The sequence below is a fragment of the Neovison vison genome, chromosome 4, assembly GCF_020171115.1.
Source record: "Neovison vison isolate M4711 chromosome 4, ASM_NN_V1, whole genome shotgun sequence".
NCBI classification, from domain to species: domain Eukaryota; kingdom Metazoa; phylum Chordata; class Mammalia; order Carnivora; family Mustelidae; genus Neogale; species Neogale vison.
The window spans coordinates 202231954-202254232 of record NC_058094.1 but is presented as its reverse complement, the minus strand read 5'-3'; the positions used below and the strand labels follow the sequence as shown (position 1 = coordinate 202254232).

The window sequence follows — 22279 nt, the reverse complement described above, 5'->3', positions numbered from 1 at the left end:
ACTAAATAGCTAAGAATCAATTGAACTCATTTGATATTTATGACACCACATTACTTCTGAATTCTGATGTGTGAATAATCAATTATAATTACTCTGCTTTTTAAAAATATCAAAACATTTTAATAAGTTTTATAAGAATTACTTTTTCATGTAATAAAAATAATGATATGACCCTATACATAAATTTCCGAAGAAGAATGTCTTGGTTAGATATATTACATGTCTCATAACCAGCCCGTTGGCGTAGATCAAATTCAAAACTTAATCTACCTAAATATGACGACCTCGTAGGGATAGAAAGCCCCCTTATTGTTGTTTTCTTTAAAGGCAGTTGTTTAATTTTGTTCTTTCTCTTAGTTGGGTTTAAGTAATTATCTTCATTTACATTGAAAATATGCTTAAAAATTGTAAATATTCTTGATATGTTTAAGAATTAGTGTTTTGATTGTGTCTTGGGTGTGTTAAAGCATAGAGATCTAACATTTGATAGAGCTGTAAAACCAATTCTTTATATTTCGATGAGCATAAAGAAAACAAATGGAGCCCCATTTTAGGAGGACTGCATGTTCTGTATCAGTTAGAAAAAATGAGTTCTACTGCTCCCTACACCAAGTGACAGAATCATAAAAGAAATATGGAAGTTGATAATAGCAGTTACTACAGCAATAAAAACATGATAAAAGGTTCTTTGACAGTTTGAAACCTTGGAAGCCTTGCCAAATGCAAAATCGAGTTTGGAGGCCCTGGCACGATCCTGCTGGCTTTAGGAGGTCTTCGGGTCTTTTGACAACTTCTGGTTAATCCCCCTAAGTTAAAGTGATCTATCAAAATGCCTTAGTTTCCAAGAGCCATCAAAATCATTTGAACTTTAAGTAAGCATTAAGAAAAGAAAAAGGCTACAGTAGTATTAGTGGAGCAAGGACTCCTGGATCCAGTCAAAATGGTAGAATTGGCTGTAGTATCATTTTGCACTTGGATATACGTTTTTGAAGTTATCAGCCTATATGAGCTTACTCAAATTTATGTTGGTTCATTTTATTTTTTAAGATTTTATTTATTTATTTATTTATTCATTCATTTATTTATTGACAGCGCAAGTAGGCAGAGCGGCAGACAGAGGGAGAGGGAGAAGCAGGCTCCCCACGGAGCAGGGAGCCTGATGAAGGGCCCGATCCCAGGGCCCTGGGATCATCCTGAGCCAAAGGCAGGCGCTTAACCGACTGAGCCACCCAGGTGCCCGTTTGTTCATTTTAAATTCAATAATTCTAGCCACTGATGATGATGACATTTTTCATTTTTTGTTGGTTTCTTTTTGTAAGGTGAAAATTCACAGGGAAAAATTTCAGATACTGATGATTCTTTCAGTATTTGTTCAATTTAAGGAGCCCATAAAGTAATATTTAATAAGACCCTATTCCTCACTATTTTTCTCGGCTCTTAACCTTAATATTGTATTAGACCCCACCATATCTCCCCACCATGCCAAAAAGCATTACAGCTTTGAAATAACTCTTAGTGGGTTATATGTATTTATTTTTTTACCAGTTTCTGCATTTCTTGTTGAAATCCTTCCATGAAATGGCACTGAAAGAAGAAAACAAATGCAAAACAGCATTCTGTTTTGCACATAAACATTACCAGCACTATTTCCATGTCAACAACCAGTGACTTCTTCCAGTGCTATCTAAGTGGAAATTATTGTTTTGTAGAGTTGACTGCTAGGCACAGGGGTGTCCAACGGGAGGAAGATCAAATGACTCAAGTGTGAGCCCAACTGGCAGGCATCAGTTGAAAAGGCACTTCCTTTTTCATATGTCCCTCCAGGATCCTATTCACCTACTTGGATGGCTGGCAGATAGCTCACTGTGCTCTTAACTGCCCATACATGTGCACACACACAATGTCAACAGTGATGCTTGGAAATGCTTACGCAGCTATTCTTGACTTGTGATATTGTCAATGTTTTCTTTAGTTGAGTTCAGTTTAGATTGGATACTAATCCATTCTTAGCAAAAATAATATACTTCCTTTAACTTTTACATCTAAAAATATGCTTAAATACCTATTCCTATTTTTCCCCACTCAATTTATGAACTTGCTAAGCACATACAAGTACACACACACACATACACACACACCCCTACCTCCCCAACATAAAATAAAATGTGTTTTTTCAATTAAGGAGTAACTACAACGATTCCTAACATTTCAGTACCTTATTTTTAAAAAGAAAAAAAATAGTTTTTCACGGCACTGTGTTCAAAAGTTTTGGTCATTGTACAGCAGGGTATTCATCTGATCAAAATGCAGAGGACATCAGGATTGAAAAAAACTAGACAGTTATCCTATTAAACCACACTCAAATAGTTGAATCTGTATAATGACATGTCTGCCAAGCAGACCCTGTATGGTGATATACCTCCAGTAAAAAGGAAAGTAAAAGACACTCTCTGAACACAGACTATCACCAGCAAGACATTTATTAATAGTTTTATTACACTTGTTTCTAAAAACTATTATTTCAACAGTGAAGAGGTAAATGCCAGACTAACCTCAGTCGGACGGTTATTATAGTTCGGTTGACTGTAAATTACAAGAAACATCTACACTATAATCCTGTTATAGAGCATGTAATACATTAAAACACGATGGAGAGGCTGCATGAATTGGCAACATTTTATATCATTAAAAAAAATCAAAAACCTAACTTACTATAGGTGCAGGTACTCGAAAAATCTTTCATTTTAAAGGGTAATTCTGTACCATTAAAGAAAAATCTATCATCTGTCAAAGGCAGATATGTTTATATCAAGTGATAGCTGTGTTTAAATATAATTTAAGACAGTTAAATATAAATTCACGTTTAATTCCATATAAAAATATATATAAAAATAGAGTATTTAAAGAGGTGGATATTCATACAAAGGAACTGATCGATCAAAATAGTCTTTTTTGGGTATGGTAATGAAATTGAGGTATTTGTAACATGAATTGAATAACCCTCTGTTTTATTTTTCCCCCAAAAGAAAAACAATCCTTTAAAAGCCAATTTTAACTGTGGGATAGCTCTCAACAAAGAACTTGAAAAATAAGGAAATTCACTATTTTGAAATTAACATATAGAAGAGAAAGTTCTCAATACTAGAACTGGACATGTTGTGTACGTATGCCACAGTTTTAATGAAAAAATAATTTTATGCTTACTCTAAATTTGTATTAGGTAAATCAAAATATAGTTACCAGTGACATAATGTTTGTGGGCACATACAAATGTTGTATGAAAATAAACTCCTCTGCACTTGCAAATGGCCAATCCTTTGAAAATATTTGCATAAAATGTAATCTTAAATTACCCAGGATTCTAACAGCCAACAAAAGCTTTCTTAATGGATATCGTCAGTAAAACATAATCAAATAATATACTTTAAAATTGCATATTTAATCAACTTAGACTGCAATTACCCATCCAAGTTCACAGACAGGGTAGGAGGGAATGTTTATGAAAAGGACAAAGAGTGCAAAGTTAAATGCATTGGTGTTTTAATTGTAAAATACTACATTTCCTATCTCTCATAGAATCTTTTTGAATTCTTCGTGGAGCATCCCTGTTCTTTTCCTTTCGGTTGTAAAATTTAAGAAGTATAGGAAGACATGTTTTTCATAAACATTAGATTCACAAAGCCTAAGCCATCCTAAAGATCACATTTTCTCCCGGTAGAGGACACAAACACAATCCCTACTTGCAAGTGGAATGTAACAGCTTTTTTCTCCTTTTCAGTATTAATGTACCAAGAGAGAAGATCACGCAATCTCAAGAGCTTTATCTTTTTTGTCCACATAATTCAAGGGTCTCTATTTCTCCTTATTATCACAATGCAATACCTAGACCACAGTGGTTCTAATTTACGATTATACTTCAAGTCACCTTTCTCTAGTCTAGCTTTCCCCTTGAAGACACGTGATTTTCAAGCGCACACCTCAACCTTACAAAGTTGTAGGAAAAAAGTGTTTTTATTACTTTTTTTAGCCACGCGTGCGTTGGTGTGTATGTGTGTGCCCGGGTTCCTGGGTGTGCGGTCGGTCCAAATACACGTGACATACAGGATTTGGTTCTTAGACCACCGCTCAGGTGAGTGAGTGGCTTGTCCCCAATTCCAAGTTCAGGCCTCCTGCAGGGAGTCTACACAGTTCTTTTACTCACGCACATCCTGCTGAGAAGGATTTCAGAGCAAACCTGATTAACTGGACCTCTGACATGATAGGGGGACTGAAAATTTGTTACAGAGTCTTGTCGTCGTCGTCGCAGTTTGCTTTGATTGCTGAAATATTTCCCCACAATGTGATTACTTGATTGTTTCATTTTAATAAAGTGATATTCTTTGGATAGCTTTGATTTCACTACCTGCAAATAAAGAGCAAAAAATAGTTACAATCAATGACATTCAAGCTCTGCATCAAGTAGTAGAATTAACTCACAAATTCGGTAGCTTCTGTATCACGTGGACGTTGCCTAAAGGGTATACATATGATCTATATAACCAAGAGCCAGAGAAACTTATCTTTCCCAAAAAAAAAAAAAAAAAAAACCCAAAACCAAAAAGCCAAAACAAAAAAAACTAACGTTGGAATTAGAATTTCTGCCGTTTTACTTACCTCAGGGCAGCTGGCCCCAATGCAGCTGAGGAATAATTTTCGATGGTTTCTCTAACACACTGTTGTCTGTGCATGTGTCTGTGTGTGTCCATGTATGTGTACTTAAGCTGGATGCTAACATATAGAAAAGACGCTGATGGACCTTTGCTGGGTCACTGATTCAAACATGGTCCTCCAAACTTGCCATGACACCCTTTTACAGAATGGAAATTAAAACAATTTGCAGAGAGAAGAAAAATACTATCCATTGCACAGCCATAAGCTGACACTTACAATTAGTGGTTTCCTTTTTCAGGGTGCTTTGTAAGTTAGTAAGTTAGTAAGGAATCTGTAGAAATAGACCATGCCCTAGTAAGCTACAAAATTTATATATGTTGGTACATATGTAAATTTTATGTTAAACTTTTTTGAATAGGCAGAATTATTAAGCATTTATAAAGCACAAGAGGATATATAAGAAAAATTTCCTCCCCAGCTCTGTCTCCACACACCCAATCTTTCAGTTGACTTCCCAGAAACAACATATACTAATTTCTTTGTGATTCCATTTACAGATATTTTATGAATATCAACACACACACACACACACACACACACACTCACAAAGAGGCCATATTTATAGTCCATTTGTATGGTTTACAAAAAATTGCCCTGGTGCTATCCTATAATTTAATTTAAATTCAATTAATTAATACATAATGCATTATTAGTTTCAGAAGTAGTATAATTGCCAGTTTTAATCACTGGGTTAATGTGACTCAGGTTGTTAATACCAACAGTCAGAGGGAATTAAAAAGGGATCAAAACAGAGGTTGTGGGGAGGGTCGGGAGGTGGGGAGGAGAGAAAATACTGGCAAAGATATTTGAGGTGTGTTCACAAATGAATAACAAGTCATTAATTCAATTTATTAATTATTAATTTTTAATACAATTGCAAGACATTATTTTTGGTCAGTACTGACACATAAACTATATATTAGTCATTAACCAATTAAGGCAACACTAGCTTTCATGGATTTTTAAAATTCCTTTAAGTGCTATATGATGATTATGATGATGTAGAGCCATAGTTTTTTAATTCCATATAAGAGAATAAAATGAAAACAGCTCAAAAAATACAGAATATTTAAGCAAACACAAGCAATTTATTTTGAAGATGAGTATTTTTAGTTATTATGTGCAAGCGAGCATGAACCCTTTTAGAAGATTTATTTGAGTAGAAATTCTGTAAACATCTAAACCAAAATGTTAACTGTAGTGCTCTTTGGGTAGAGGAAATTATAGGTGATTTAAAACGTATTCTTTGTAACTTCTGGCCTTGCCTTTTTTATTTGAATACGACAAATGTGCATTCCTTTATAATCATAAAAACGTTGAAGCTATTCCCATTTTGAAGAAAAAATAGAATGGCAATGCATTTGAAAACCAATTATACCCTGCTAACCCCAAAGAAATGAATTGTTTTCCTGTGGCTATGGGACATTTAGTTTTTTATGATCAGGCCCTCAGATGAAGTGACTCTTAAGACCAGTGAAATCAGTGGGTTGTGGTAAGGAATCCCAATGGATGGGAAATCAGAGCTCAGTTTGCAGTTAACCACTGATTAATATTCCAGGTCCCAAGGTTGTAAGTTGCTATTAACGTGCAGCTCTTTGCACCCCTGTTTGGTTATCCTACAACTTTAAATATGATCGGGTGGGAGGTGCACCAATGTTTTTCTGAAGGTTCTGTCCATTTCGGAGGAGGTGTGTATTCAACGATAGCAAGATTAGTGAACATTTTTAAGGAAGTTTATTTAAGGAAACACTTAAGCATAAATATTACATTCAACCCTGAGAAAATATTATTTCAGCGTTCTGAAGCCAAAATAAGGTTACTTTTGTTTATATAATTTTATCTTCAGGTTTGGTTTTTGCAATTGCCAGATGATCAGCATGCTAATTAAATGCAAAATAGATAAAAATACATCCCATTGCAAAAGGTTATACAGTTCTTTAAAAATTATTTCAGTGTTTCGTGTTGCAGTTAATGCTGCAGCACACATGTTGGATAATGCTAGTGTAGATGCTTATAGCAATCTTGAATGTGATTTATAAAAGAGATAATACAAAAATATGTATTTCTACTGTATTTGTTGAAGCTTATAGAGTCTACTCAAGAGTTGTGTCAATATTTTGCCCGATCACATGGGAAGGTAAATAATGTATTTCTATTTTTTTTTAAGATTTTATTTATTTGACAGAGATCACAAGTAGGCAGAGAGGCAGGTAGAGAGAGAGAGAGAGAGAGGAAGGGAAACAGGCTCCCCACTGAGCAGAGAGCCAGATGCGAGACTCGATCTCAGGACCCTAAGATCATGACCCGAGCGGAAGGCAGAGGCTTTAAGCCACTGAGCCGCCTAGGCGCCCCAATAATGTATTTCTATTTTTAAACCACTCAGGTGGTCTCTGAGAAAGGGAGACGGGATGCTGGGGGTCTCCTCCTGCTTCTGAGGGCCAGCCTAACGCCTCTCATAATGCCGGTGCTGGCGAATGCTATTGAAGATTGATTTCTACATGTCTATCTCGGGGCTTGGCCCAACAACACTTAATTCAGTTAGTTTCCTTTAAAAGCTATTTTGCAGGAAATAAAGATACTAAGTGTCCTAATACTGGCTTGGGTAAGCCGGTATTACCCTGACACTGACCCCTGAAAAGTGACAAACCTACAGAGAAAGAATTACTTCAATTTTGATTTGTCAAAATAGAGATGTGACAAGTCCTCTCAAATGTTACTGTAAATGGAATCCAGAGCCTTTAAAAAAAAAATCCAGCAGTATTTTACACTATACCAACAGCATACAGAATTTATTTCAGTAATGCAAGCTTTAGCATTATGAAACATTTTGTTATAGGAAATTACCCAAGAATTATTTATAACTATATGACTGTTCACCTTGAAACCCCAAAGGAAGCTACCGAAAAATAATGAGATATTATAAAGTTAATATTTACAAATCATATAGCATTTCTATATTCTATCAATAATTAATAAGAAATATATTGGAGAAAAGATCCCATTACAAAGAAAACAATTTCATTCAGTTCAGCTATTGTGCAGGTGCAGAAAACACAAAGTTTAATAAAAGGAAAATATTAACAAATGGAAAGACACACCAGGTCAAATCCTCCCAGATTAATGAAAATGCTATTCCAACTGTAATCACAGCCATATTTGGGGGACATGACAAGGAAATCCTAAAGCACATCTTGAAGAATAAATGTAAGAAAATAACCAAGACCATTTGGGAAGGTGGGGGGGAAACTAGTGATGATGTGGGATTTTTCAATTCCAGATGTTCACTCATCGATTTTAATTGAGTCTACCATCAGCCTACCATAGATCCAATTTATTGGTTGCATAAGCCAAGTATAAGCAGAATTCAATACCGTGATAGAAAAAATAGGAATGTTCGTACTACATTAAAGTGCATTTCATAAACTGCTATTCTTTCCTAAAAATGTTTATGGAACAGTAAGGTAGTTCTAAATAAAACCCAGTGTTACATAAATCTAGTGACCATAAATTTGACAGCCTAAGAGTTTTAATGACTTGGAATTAAAATCAAGAGTGTATGTTTAAAATGGAGATATGTGCCAAAATGCTAAGAGAATCTCCAGTGGGGAAAGAAGTGAGACTTAATGGGTGTATATAATCAAAAGATGGGAATTTTCTCTCTTTTTTGAGAGAGAGAGCGAGAGCAAGCACACATATGTGTGAGGGTGGGGAGGGGGCAGAGGAATAGGGAGAGAGAGAATCTTGAGTAGGCTCCATACCCCGCCTGGAGCCCTACACAGGGCTCGATCTCACAACCCTGAGATCATGACCTGAGCTGAAATCAAGAGTTGGATGCTTAACCAACTGAGCAACCCAGGGACCCCAGGAATTATTTTTTAAGATTCTATTTTTAAGTATTCTTTACACCCAATATGCGGCTTGAACCCACGATTCTGAGATCAAAAGTCTCCTGCTCCACTAACCGAGCCATGTAGGTGCCCCTAACGGCAGGAATTTTTTGTTTTTATTGTATATAGTTATTTTTATATTTTTACAGTTAGCAAGAGTTTGTCTAATCCTTTCACAATAGAAAAACAGCAGAAGAGGAACAAAATGATGCCATATCTTATAAAATTAAAACGAATTATTGATGACTTAATGATTTATTTTTTTCTACATTGTATCCAACTTTCAATCTTCAGAGCTCTCTGCAAGGAAACACATGGAGTAATTCAGACATGGTCCCTTCCCTCAAGGGGGCTATATAAAGATGCATGTCTAAGATACTTGAAGTAAGAACAAGAATGAAATGACTTCAAAGACATTGTCTGAGACTCACTCCCCAAGGTCAGGCACCATGTTGTTTCCATGTAATGAATAGTTCCTTCGTACATTACTTAGTACTAATTTATGGTGGGTATGCTCATCTGTTCACAGAGCTTTATTTCGTTGAGCTTATTTGTTAAATTCAGTATGCAGCATTGCTGTCAAACTACTATCTCCAAGTTTCAAAATATTACTTTATTTTACCTACTCTTACGGATTCTAAAGTGAAGGAAAAGAACTTAGGTACAGTTTTTAGGCTTGGAAATGTTATGCAAGTGAAAGATGTTTGATACCTGTACAACGAAGAGCTAATTGCTTCTTTCCTTTGATCTCTTGTGTGGAAATGTGCCCATTTGGGTCCTTCCCAAAAATCAGAGGACCATGGGATTCTTAAAATCCAAATAAAGTGTCAAGTGGAATGTGGCTTTGAAAGAGAGATGTTAGCAATACAAATGTTAGGTTACCTCCAAGGCACAGTAGTAATAATAATAATAGACAATAAAAGTGAGCTATTGGAAAACACCAGTGAAAGAGGCCATGAACCGAAGACAAGAGCCTAGATGCTTCTGTATGGTGGTCACCTCAAAAAGAGACAAATTCTGTTTGATGCTGCCAAACGCTTCTTTAAACTTGGGTGCCTATAACTCAAGCACTGAGAAAGAGACATGTCTATCCAGAGGGATAGGAACTATCACACACAGTTAAGTGATGCATATATATGTGATTGGCTGCATTTTGACTTTATTCCAAACATAAATGTTAAATGGCAATTCTTTTGACACTGTCAAATGATCCAAAGTAATTCTTTGTCTTTATCTTTGTGTGTATGTGTTGCTGTTTATTTTCTTTTGGTGAGTTTATCTGTCAAATTATTTAAAATGAGGAAATGAGAGTGAAGGAAAATTGGTCTTCGTGAAGTGTGATCACTTGGTCAGATCAGCATTGCTCTATAATCACAAGTAAAAGAGTAATAACAAAAGTTATTTTCCTCATGGCAGTTTCACATTTAGATGAAGTAACATGTAGACACAGACTTTCAAGTGAAGATTACAGTGTTTCAAAACAACAACATAGTTTTAATATATTAACTATAGAAACATAGAAAGAAGAAATTTTGGTGCTGGAATCAAGTGCTGTCATGATAACATATTATAGAATATGGAAATGACCACATTTTTCTGTGACTCAGTGTAACAAGAATTTAAAATTCTGTGCTTGGACATGCAGAAGTAACTTTTACTTTTTCATAGGTTTCCTATATGCTAAGAAACCTCCTAGCTTATGATTGTAGATCTTTCCACATCTCCACATAATTAAAGACTTGGGCACACAAACATTTTAGAAGGCATACAAATGGCTACAGTTCAACTTGACTGGCTTTGTCCTCTGGCTATTGTAGGACTAGCCAAACAAATGAAAATCTATTAATAAATTACGCAGGAAAACCCACATTGCGACTTTTACTATTAAATGCATGCAAGTTTAACACTCAAAATTGATTTCACATAAATATTAATCAGAATGAGTATACTACCATGTCAATTAACTGTTGCATCTAAAATAACTTTGAATTTTCAAAAAGTCAGTACAAAGAGGGAGAGCTTGGTGAATTGGAAACGTGTCAGGCATATTAGAAGCAAATACCTTTCCTAAAACCGATCTTAACCCGAGTAACACCCAAGGAACTTCTGATGTGGTTCCAGATCCACAGAACAAAATAGAAAACAATTTTCAGTGGGTCAAGTGTTCCAAAATCTCTCTAGACTGGATTAAGGGGGATGTTCTGATTATAAACGTGTTCCATGGACATGGACAGGATAGGAAGAGGAATGAGAGTAACAGCTTTCCAAGGCTGGAAAACCTGACATTGACCAGAATGTGCTCGTGTGGTCTTTTAAGATAAATGCATACGATTAAAGTACTTTTTATTTGGTATAGTCATTCTGCAGACATGACATTCAATCCAAGATCCAGTCACCACATTTACAACCAGCTGAAAAAGTAGCCCAAGAATTCACAGAAATGGAATAAAAATAAAGCAACAAACAACAGCTAGAAGCCAGTCCTTATAATTCATAGTTCCATTTCAGGAAATCATGCAATTTTTTACAGATAATAATGATTTTTTTTTCATCTACCCCCCCTAATATTTAATCATGGCCACATGAAATAAGCTATGTTTTGATTGAAGGGAGTCCAATTTCTGAATGGGTCTAAGATGCTGAGGATTAGAAGGCAAGACTAAAGTTTTCTTTAGGAATGAGGAATTGTTTTTTGCTTTTGGTGTTTCCAGATTTGCAATGTCTCCGTCTCTTCCCCCACTTCCCAATCTCCAGGGCTTCTTACTCTGACAGCTGAGCCTTTTTAACTTCTGCCCTTCAGACAGGCCTCAGTTTCCAGCTCTGGGGACAAATTCTGCTCTGAGGTGGAGAGACTGATTAGAAGGAGCTAGAGACCAGTAGTTTACCATATCCAGTGAAACTGTGGTTCCCTCTACTCCTCAGCAGTTCTCTAGAGACTAAGTCCCGTTTCAAACTCTGTTTTCTAAGTGGTTGGATATTCATGTCACTGAATTCTTGATATTATTTGAATGACCTTCATCTGTTCGATGGATTACAAGCTAAGTTCCTACCCTGCTGTAGTTCCATGTACTTTTTGGGTCTTGGAATCTATTTTGACCTTCACTCACAGGTATCTGTTTCCATCGGTCTCTCTGGTTTTATTTTTTTATTTTTTTATTTTTTAAAGATTTTATTTATTTATTTGAGAGAGAGAGAGTGTGAGAGAGAGCATGAGTGAGGAGAAGGTCAGAGAGCGAAGCAGACTCCCCATGGAGCTGGGAGCCTGATGTGGGACTCGATCCCGGGACTCCAGGATCACGCCCTGAGCCGAAGGCAGTCGTCCAACCAACTGCGCCACCCAGGCGTCCCTCTCTGGTTTTATTTAAGCATATGGCACCAAAATGTCACTTAGAAACAATTTGTGTGGACCAACATTCCAACCACTGGCTTCACTGTAGAGATTCGCTCAGCACTACTGGGGCCTTTGAAAGGGGAGCCTCCACTGGGTCACTCAATTTCTTGTCAGAGGAACCCTCTACCCCTTGTCCGAGGTGGTACGTGCCCATCTATGCCCTTCTGCTGGTCTGCTGGTATTCCACAGGGTCTGGGGAGAAAGTATAGGAGCTCAGCCCTTCAGGGCCAACTTTCCCTTTCATTTTTCTGATTTCAGCCTCTAGATTAATTTGTTCTTTTCTGTACCTGTGTTTCTGAGTCCATCTCTGATGTTCAATTTTAACAGAAATCGTATCTATGGATGTAGGTTCTTGGCTGCATGTGGTGGGGTGAGGGGTCCACCAATTTTGCAAACAGACTTTCCGACCTGTGTCTCGGCCCTGCCTTCTTCTGCCCCTACTCCCCCCTCCCTCCTTCAGGCCTGGACCATTCAGAGGATCTGTGGGCAAGTGTGTTTCGCCTCTAGTTGGGGATTCTCCTCTCTCACATTTTACATTGTAACTTCCTTTGCAGGCTAAGTTAAACTTCTTAGAATGAATTCAGATTTCTTGCCATTATGAGTTATTTCTTCTTATTCTGTCTTAGTGGGGAATGGTGGTGAATAGCTTAATGTCTTTAAGGTCTTTTGGTGGAGTTTCAAGTGGAAGAGAAGATAAATGCTTGTGGTCATTCTGCCACATTTAATCTGTACTCCCCACATGATTTTTGACCTTATCCTCTATGCTAGTTTTTCCAAAGTGTATTTAGTGAGGTGTTAATAGTTGTTATGAATAAAAGGAAAGTGGTTCTGTGGTCAAAATGTTTGAGAAAAACTGGGTCAAATGAAGCTAAATAGTTTCTTTGCTGTAAGGGCTTTTTGGATCATTTAAAATACTAATATTATTTGAGAATCTTTACAGTAGAGGGGTGTACAGAGTTTCCCAAACCACAGATCCTGTTTTCACTAGGCTAGAACATCAAAACATAGAGTAGGGAATGCTAATCAAGGCAGTTCAGAGTCCATCTTAGCTTGACTCTTAAAGCTTTCGTAGTAAATCCCCCGAAATGAGGGTTTATTGCAAAAAAACCCCCATGAGATACTTACGGATCAACATCTCATCTGAATTCATTCTCAGCAGGCACTGATTTGTAATCTAATCACCTGGCAGAAAAAGCTAGAATTCTTGGAGACAATAGACTGAGCACTGGGGGGAAAAAAATTGTCTAGGATCACTTTCCCCCAAAAGGGGTTTAGGAATGGTAGGCAGTGAAACTCCTGTGACTCCTCTTTAGTGATAAGGCCATTGAAAGGTGTTAAATGACAACATTGGATTGGAACCACAGAAACATCCTGGTGGGGAAGTCAAGGATGAATTTGAGAAATTGAAAGTGAAGCTTCCAAGATGGAAATATTGCAGAAGTCCAGGGCAAGTAAATGATAGAGAAGAAGGAAATTGCAGCCAACCTCATTCATTTATCAGCACCCTCCCACGATTTACAGTGTCCTTGACCAGATCCTCGCCCACAATACCAAGAACCTTCCTCTTATGCCCTTCTGTTTTCCTTATGTATCTCTAAGTATGGATTATTCCCTTTCTGCCCATAAACATGAGAAGTAATTCCTCCTATAAACTGCTCCCAGACCACTTTCTTTTCTGAATCTGGTATCTTTCCTTTGTTCTTATTTTCACTTGTTGAAAGGCTTTAACCAGCTTCCTTCTCTCATTTCCCCCCCACCTTTTTTTTTTTTTAAAGATTTATTTATTTATTTATTTGATAGACGCAGATCACAAGTAGGCAGAGAGAGGAAGAAGCAGGCTCCCTGCTGAGCAGAGAGCCCAATGCGATGCTGGGCTTGATCCCAGGGTTCTGGGATCATGACCTGAGCTGCAGGCAGAGCCTTTAACCCACTGAGCCACCCAGGCGCCCGCCCCTCCTTGTCTCATTTCTTATACCTCTTCAGTTACTGTAGTTTAATTCATGCCCCCAATATTTTACTGAAATTACTCCTGCATGATCAGAAAGGACCTTCTTAATGCCAAATCACTGATTATGTACAAATCCTTATCTTAATAAATCTATCCATTACGTTTGACAGCAGTAATGCTGTTTTGATCTCCCTACAAATTTTCACTTTTTGGCTTTCCATGGTTCTACACTCCACTAGAGTTTTCGTCTATCAGTTTATTCTCTAAATTCAAAGGCTCCTGTTTCTGCAAGCATTGCTTAAATACTGACATTTCCAAGCGTTCCTCAGCTCCTCTTACTCCGCTCCCTTTCTCTGGATGATCTATCTTCATTGTTGCCACTGCTGTGTTTTCTGACGACTTCCAACCTTTTATCTCCAGCCGCACCCTGCCCCTCCAGCTTCAGACTTGTGTAGCCAACTGCCTGTGAGAGATCTCCACCTGGATGTCCTACAGGCATCTCAAACACAACATGTTCCAAACCGAATCATCATCTTTTCCCTGAGCCGGTACCTTCTCAGTCACTCTCTGACTCAGTTGCTGGTTCAGCTCTAATTCATCACCCAAGTTAGGAGTCGTCTTTGATTCTTCCTACACCCCCATGCTGCAGATAAGATCTACAGATTTTACTTTTAAAACAGGGCCTGCGTTTGTCTCCTTCTCCCTCATGCTTGCAGTCTCTGTCCTGGTTTGGGCAAGCTTTTATCATCTCTCACATGACTTCTGAAAATGTCTCCTAATTTCTCTCCCAGACTCAGTTCTGTCTCTGTCTTCCCCCCTCAATGTTATTTGAGACAAAGAGGTGGCCATCTCACTTCTCTATAAAACTTTTGTTGGCTCCTCCTTACCTATAGGATAAAGTCTAAGCTCTTACCATGATCTGGCCCTAGCCCACCTTCCCCAGGCCCTGATTTTAACTGATGTTCTACAATACACAGAATTGCATGTTGGGGATATGTTACATTTGAGATACTCAAGGGAACCCTAAAAAATGTTCTCCTAACTCATTTTATAGTAGTTAATAGAGAGCTCACATAGACACTCAAATATTTGTTGAATTAAATTGCTATTACTAATTTATTAAAAATAGCCATGCTGAAGGCTTTTTTCTTCCTTGTGTTTATGACAAACTTTTAAACTTTGAAGGAAAAAGGGAAAAACTTCAAGCCCACCACATAGAAGGCAAACTTTTCTAGGTCAGCTAAGTTTTTGTTTACCTAATTAAAATTAAATAATAAAGAGTATAAGATGAAGATCAAACAATAAAGGGGAAATCATCTCTGACAAGGAATTGAAAATCCTTTCTTCTTTCCATGGTGCCTGAATCAAAGGAAACTTGGGGTTATTAGAGTTGGGTAGTAATGCCAGAGGGATTATTTTTCCCTCCCTTTGTACTGAGTCAAAAGCTGTATGCCTGCCAGAAAACAGAGATCTCATGTAAGGTTTATATAGCTGATTAGACTAATTAATAATCACATAACAGTTGTGGATTTGTCCCTCCTGCAGCCAGGTCTGAGCTGATAATATTTTTGTATCCTTCCCAGGTTTTAGCTTACTCATAGTAGATGTTTGCCACATAACTAAAGGTACTATCCAAAACCACTCTTGGGCAAAAGCTACCTGGATCCTGTTTGTTGTCCTGCACAAACACTGCGAAAACAAAATTCCATTTCTGCCCATGAAGAGAAACACCTGCTTTTCTAATCAGCAAGAACATTGTAGTCAAAACTGATGCACGCCAGTTGGGAAAGTGTTTATAGATTCATGGTGGCAACATATTCTCTCTCTCGGTGTCTTGACAGATGAAAAAGTTGCCCCCAAGACCTCTGGTGACAAGAACACCACTGAAGTAGGTTTGTTATGTCTATGATGGAATTCCCACCACAAATCAAAAAGGACACATCAAGATCTTACTATAATGATCATAGCAATCCTTCTCAGGTATGTGTGAATCTATTGTGGGAGTAGTTTGATTGAACACTAGAAGATACAAGGCTCAAATTCTTATGGTTTTAGCACAGCCGATTTTAATTCTTGGTCTTACTCTATGACAAATTGCTTTGCCAGCTCATAAGATGAGCACAGAGGCAAAAATGGTTATTATTAATAGATTTCTGCCCTTTCATATGGTTTGCATGAAACCAATAATGTACTTTTCCCTGGCTTGGTACATTAACCATCAAATCATCCTTTGTAAGGGCCTTTAGATTTTCTTATTGTTTATAGGAAGCTCACAGTGATTTAAGATGTTGGGTGATGGTTTGGAGAGATTATAAAACATCAGTGTCGGCACTAGAAACTTCCTGAGGTACAAGAAGTACATACTGTTCAAGAATTAAGTGACAATTATGCCTAAGTGATGAATGGGTTAGAGACTTTGTAATGAAGAGAGTCAGTTTCAGAAAGATGATCTTATCATTCTGCGGTAGAAAGGCAAATGCTCCCAGAAGTATTTTAGCTCAAATAAGAAAACTTCAACATGGATAACACGGCTTCAGAATCAGCTGAGATAATTTCGATGGTACCTAGGTAGTTGCCAAGTCAGCACACATTAGAAATAGGGCTTAAAAAACAATTTATACACGATCATTGCACATAATTAAAAAATCAAATAAGTGACATAATTTCACCTGACATGCTAAATCACGGTTATGCAAATTAAAGATGATTTTATTAGTCATATTTAGAAGCCAATATTCTAGTTGTGGTGGTTCAAAGAGTCTTTGTTGCAGTCCTCGAATTCCATGACTACTAGTGTCACTGGTTAGTGCTGTGGCAGGAGATACATGCAAAGTGATCACGTGGGAAGGGCATCTTCTGTTTTTAATTGGAGCCATGCTGGGAATCTCTGGAAGACTTCTCCTTTTTAGGCTTCCAGAGTGACTAAAGATGAAGAAGAAAAACAGATACCCTCCCCTCTCAAATACTAATTGAAGACACATTATATAAAAATAAGTAAATAAACAAACCTTTTCTAAAAGGGGCAAAAACCCGGTCTGTATGTTGTCTTTCAAAGTCCCCATTTTATGTGGGTTATGGCAACCTCTGATCTGTTTTTGCAGCCAACTCTGATACTGGCTGGCTCAGTGGCAAGATCATTTCTTTCTATTCTAGGCTACCTGCCCTTGTGTTTCTAAGTCTTGACTTTTTGCAGATAGGATAGGAACTCAAAGGGTGTAATTTTTTTTTTTTTTTTTTTTTTTTTTTTTGGTGGAAGAAAGAAATAGACACACAGTCTCCTACAGCATAGAAGCTTCTCTGCAACAGCATGGCCAAGTTCAAGTTACTAGATCAAAACTGAAAATGCCCTGCTCTGCACTGTGGGTGCAGGCTCTCGCTTCCCTGAGATGCAGGTGCACTTGTCATACATAATTACATGTAAACACACACACACACACACACACACAGAATATTTAGAAGAACCAATACAGTGTCAATAACCCTTGGGTAGCCGTAAAAACCTAAGGACCAAAATGCATCTGACAGTCATTTTACGGCTGGAAAATGGGATCCAAGAATCCTTTAGTTGTCATTGTCCCAGTCAACCCAACGACTGCCTTCCGGTTTACAAGGGCTGTGAGCCTGAGTGATAGGCTTTAGGTGCTGGGGCCTGAAACTCTTGCTGCCTACTCAGCACCCTTCCCTTTATCCTTTCCAGACATTCTTCCTAATAAACCCCCTTCCTCTGCTAATTCTGTCTGCTGTGTCTTGGAGAACCCAAACTGACCAAGGAAGAAACCTGCTGTTGCCTCTGCTAACACCTTATCAGCTTCGCCTATTATAATATTATATTCTATTTGATGACTACAGAACAAATCATTTTCCCCACGGGGTGCTGAGGGCTACCCAAAACATAGGTCCACCTCTTTCATGCATTGGCTCAACCAATGGAAGAAGGTCATTCATGAGTTTAACACATTAAATTGTCTGATTTTCAAGGTCCACCAAAGACCTGCTACCTTCTTTGGCCACAATGTCTGATGGGAATATTCAGGGTCTGTTAGAAACGGCAGGTGCTCTCCAGGTTTCCATCCTCCTGCTTGCGTTGACTGGTGATCCTAGTTTTTAAATGTCTACCTAAGAGCAAATTTTTTTTTTAACTTCTTATTTTGTAGCGCCTCCAGTTGTGACTGCTACATGCTTTGAGTGAGTGATGCTGAATACCTCATTTGATCCCCCAACACCCCCGACATGGTTTTTTTAATACAAAATAACACGGACAACAAAACTAAAGATATAATGAGAGATGTTTTTAAAAATCAAAAGCTACAATAAATAAAGAGCCAGGATAAATACCTCATGAAAATGGCACCCGCATGTCCCTTGCAAAAACTCCTTATATCGTCCCATCGTTATAGTAAATGTGTCAACCACTTCGTAGCCATAGGTTTTTGCGGCATCCAGAATAATCACATTTTCCTTCCATAAGTTCTGAACTTCACTCTGCAGTGCAATGGAGGAAAATGGGAATTTAAAAAAAAAATAAATTCAGTTAGATTGAGTTTTTTTTTTTTTTTAATCAAGAGGATTGTTTTACGATTTACTAATTCAGGTAGAAATCATGTAAATATCATCGTTTTTACAGATTGGTCCCACTGCAAGAAGAAGAATTAATTTCACACGCATTTCTGAAACAAAGATGTCTTCTCACTTTTTTACTCAAAATAGAAGTGCAAACGTTTACGTGTATCTAAAACGGCGACACATAAATATCTAGAATGACACATGGTTTGGAACTTTTCCTTCTATGTTTTAACCTTCTTGGGTTTCTTAGCCGGGAAGTTTCATTGAGATATTTAAAATTTTCACTGTAGGGCGCCTGGGTGGCTCAGTGGGTTAAGCTGCTGCCTTCGGCTCAGGTCATGATCCCAGAGTCCTGGGATCGAGTCCCGCATCGGGCTCTCTGCTGAGCGGAGAGCCTGCTTCCCTTCCTCTCTCTCTCTGCCTGCCTCTCTGCCTACTTGTGATCTCTCTCTGTCAAATAAATAAATAAAATCTTTAAAAAAAAATTCTCACTGTAAAAGTCAAAATTTGAACATCATGAAGGCTATCTCCCTCTATTTGGATTCTTATTCATTTAGTCATTTGAGTATTAGTTAGTATCTGTTTTGGGCTTAGCTCTGTGCTAAGGGACCACAACAGAAGGAAAAATAAATCACGGCCCCTGCTTCCTCAGATGCTGCATTCTAACTGGAGAAACACATTTGTAAACATTTACTAAGACCTTTACTGGATGTAAAGATCCTAGCCTCTGGGCTATTGGGGAGGAGGGACCCGCTGAGCAGGGCAGTGGAGGGCGGTTCAGCGGGTTCAGCAAGGCTTCAGGAAGGGGCTCTAGAGCAGAGTGAGGTTTAAGGGGAGTGGGCTTCGGGTGGGCTTCAGGGAACGACGGAAGTGAGTGCAGGTTCCAGCCCCTGCTTTGCCGAATCATATCTTCTCTCCCTCCCCAACCATGTCCAGAGCAATGAGCGAGCTTGGCCGAAAGTCCAATTCAGGTCCACCGTGGAGAGGAGCAACCCCTCCTCTAACTACTCACGCTCTGGGATTTCTCATCAGCATGGCAAGGATGCTCTCAGACCGACCTGCAGTCCGAGACTCCTCCCACCTCATCCTCCCTTCTTGCGCTCTCTTCCTATCAGACAGTAACAGCCAACCACGTGCCCAACAGAGCCCAGGATAGAGCAGACACTCCAAAAGTATTTGGTGCGAGACTGAGTGATATGCTTTAGGTGCTGGGGCCTGAAACTCCTTCTGCCTACTCACTATACCCTTCCCTTTATCCTTCCGGGACATTCTTCCTAATAAATCCCCTTCCTCTGCTAATTCTGTCTGCTGTGACATGGAGAACCCAAACTGACTGAGGAAGGAAACTGCTCTTGCCTTTTCTAACGGATAAAAATTCTTTTTATTTTCCAGTTGAAAAAGAAAATCACAGGAATGCCTGGGTGGCTCAGTGGGTTAAGCTTCTGCCTTTGGCTCAGGTCATGATCCTGGGGTCCTGGGATCGAGTCCCACATCGGGCTCCCGAGCCTACTTCTCCATCTTCCTCTAGTCCCCCTGCTTGGGCTCTCTCTCTATCTCTCTCTCTGTCAAATAAGTAATTAAAATAAAATAAAAAAAAGGAAAAGAAAAGAAACAGCAAATCACTTGTTTTGTTGGTCCAACTGCAAGAAAAAAGCAGCAGTAAAAATATGTCTAATTTTCTGTCTTCTCACTGTGCTAGCATACCTATCTTCAGGTAATACCGAAGGAAGAGTATTTCCCCCAAAATAAAAGTAGTGAATAGAAGAATTCCTAAAGAAGAAATCTAGAGGAAAGGAACATAGGTGAATTTGGTTGATGCCATCATGTGAACAATGATGTTTATTATTTGTAGACTTCTTGTCCGGTTACAAGTATTTTCTCAATTTTAATTTGCCTAGATATGAAAGGTATATGGAACTTTACAGTAAGAAGGTTCTAAAGAGAGTTTTCTAGACAAAGGTTGGTTCTCTGGGAAACAGACTCCTGAGATGGGAATTTGCTTGCAGGGAGCTAAGAGGAGAGTGTTTTGGGGATCAACACCTATAAGGAAGTGATGTAGTTCTATGAGAGGGTTTTGTGGATCCCACTGGGAGTTCTAGAGCTGGTTCCTCCAAGACAGCCCAAACTAGGGAAAGGGAGCTGAATCTTGGTACCCCTATACTGGCAAGTCAGGCCTGGGCAGCAAAAGGCAATTCCTGCCAAAAGTCAGGAGGGAGTCTTTGCTGGGCCACACCCCCAGTCGCCAGGTGAATGAATGTCTCAGTCCTGAAGGGGCGATCTAGGAGGAGACAAACCCTATGAAGTATCATTCACTCATTCTTGCATGAGATATTTTTTGACAGTCTATGTGCTGAAGATGGTGTTTTGCATTTGGGGTAGCAGAGTGTGCAATGCAGCCCTCCCTCCCTCCCTGGTCCTTGCTCTCACAGAAATTAGTCTAGCAGGGGAGACAGACAACCAAGGATTGTATCTGTTGAGCGGCATAAACAGAGACGTGAGACTCGATCACAGGAGCTCCTGGCAGGACTAGTCAATCCAGTCTAGTGTATCTGTTAAGTCTGCCCGTGGTAAGCGAACACGTGAAGGATCATTGGAAGTTGTTCAGGTGAACAGGTGGTGGGAGGGTGGGCTCCACGCAGAGGGAACAGTGATTTCAAAGACCCGGACGTGCATGGCGTGCTTGAGGAACTGAAACTTGCCCAGCAGGACTGAGCTCAGTATCAGTGCGTGCATGAGTGTTTACACATGTGTGCACATTTGTGCCTACGCACGGGTAGCAAGTCTACGGAGAACAGCAGAGGCAAGCCCTTGAATGGCCATGCCGGCAACAACTGAGTCAGCCTTATTTTCTGCCTCTGCTTGCAACTCTCCCTATCTCTTTTGTTCTATCCTCTCCCCTCTGTTTCTCCTCTCCTTTTGTCTTCATTCTGTTTGAGAAGACGGATGGGGATCATCAAAGCCGTGCTGGGAGACACAGGACTGAACACAGGATCTGGCACAGAGAAAGTGCTGCAGAAATGTTTGCTGTCTGCTGGAATGAACTAATCTTGAGTTTGGAACCTAAATAAAAGTAGGAGCCACAAGCACTGCCGTTCTCGAGAGGGGTAAAGTGGGGCTCAAAGCAGAGTCCTCCTGAAGGAACTGTAACCTTGACTGTAGCCTTCAAATAACATTCAAGGACATTCAACTCAAAACCATTAACAAGGAACTGTCGTCTAATCCAGACTCCAACCCTTCAGCTACTCCAGATATTAAATACGTCAACTCATCTTAAGGGACTTTCCCCTCCCCACACTACCTCCGAGAGGCTGAATTTGGATCCCTGACTTGGGCCACATTCTACCTGTTCTCCTGCTTTGGGATCAGAGATCTGACACCGAGGCAGGCAACGTTTTAGAAGGCAAAGGGGATCGTGTCATCTGTGCTGGGGAACTTGAGAAGGGATCAACACCACACATACACACACACACACACACACACACACACACACCCTTCATTCAGTTTATACAGTAAATGGACAGTTTCCTGTCTCCCCTGAGCTCCCTGGAGCAAAGGCATGAAGTCCCGCCTGCCCTGAACTCTCCTTGCTCTAACAAGTGCTGCTGCTTCTCTTACTTACAGATAGTGCCTTTCTTTTCTTTTCTTTTTCCTTTTTTTTTCCTTTTCTTAGACTTCTATTCAGTGCTTTTCTATAAGAACTGGTCAGAGGCCTCTAACTCTTCTCCCAAGCAAAGATAAAACTAATGATACTACTTCAAAGACTATTTTTTAAAGCAATCA

At 39.0% G+C, this 22279-nt stretch overlaps 1 protein-coding gene across 1 annotated transcript in view; it reads right to left on the bottom strand.

Moving 5' to 3' along the window:
* Positions 1–2451: 2451 nt before the first annotated feature.
* CPED1 (cadherin like and PC-esterase domain containing 1) overlaps positions 2452–22279 on the bottom strand; it is a 262691-nt gene continuing 242863 nt past the window's right edge. The window contains exons 21-22 of the mRNA XM_044246452.1: positions 18272–18418; positions 2452–4402 (exon numbers count right to left, since the gene is read on the bottom strand). Coding sequence (XP_044102387.1) covers positions 4181–4402; positions 18272–18418 — 369 coding nt within the window. The 3' untranslated portion in view covers positions 2452–4180. The remainder of the gene's footprint in view (positions 4403–18271; positions 18419–22279) is intronic.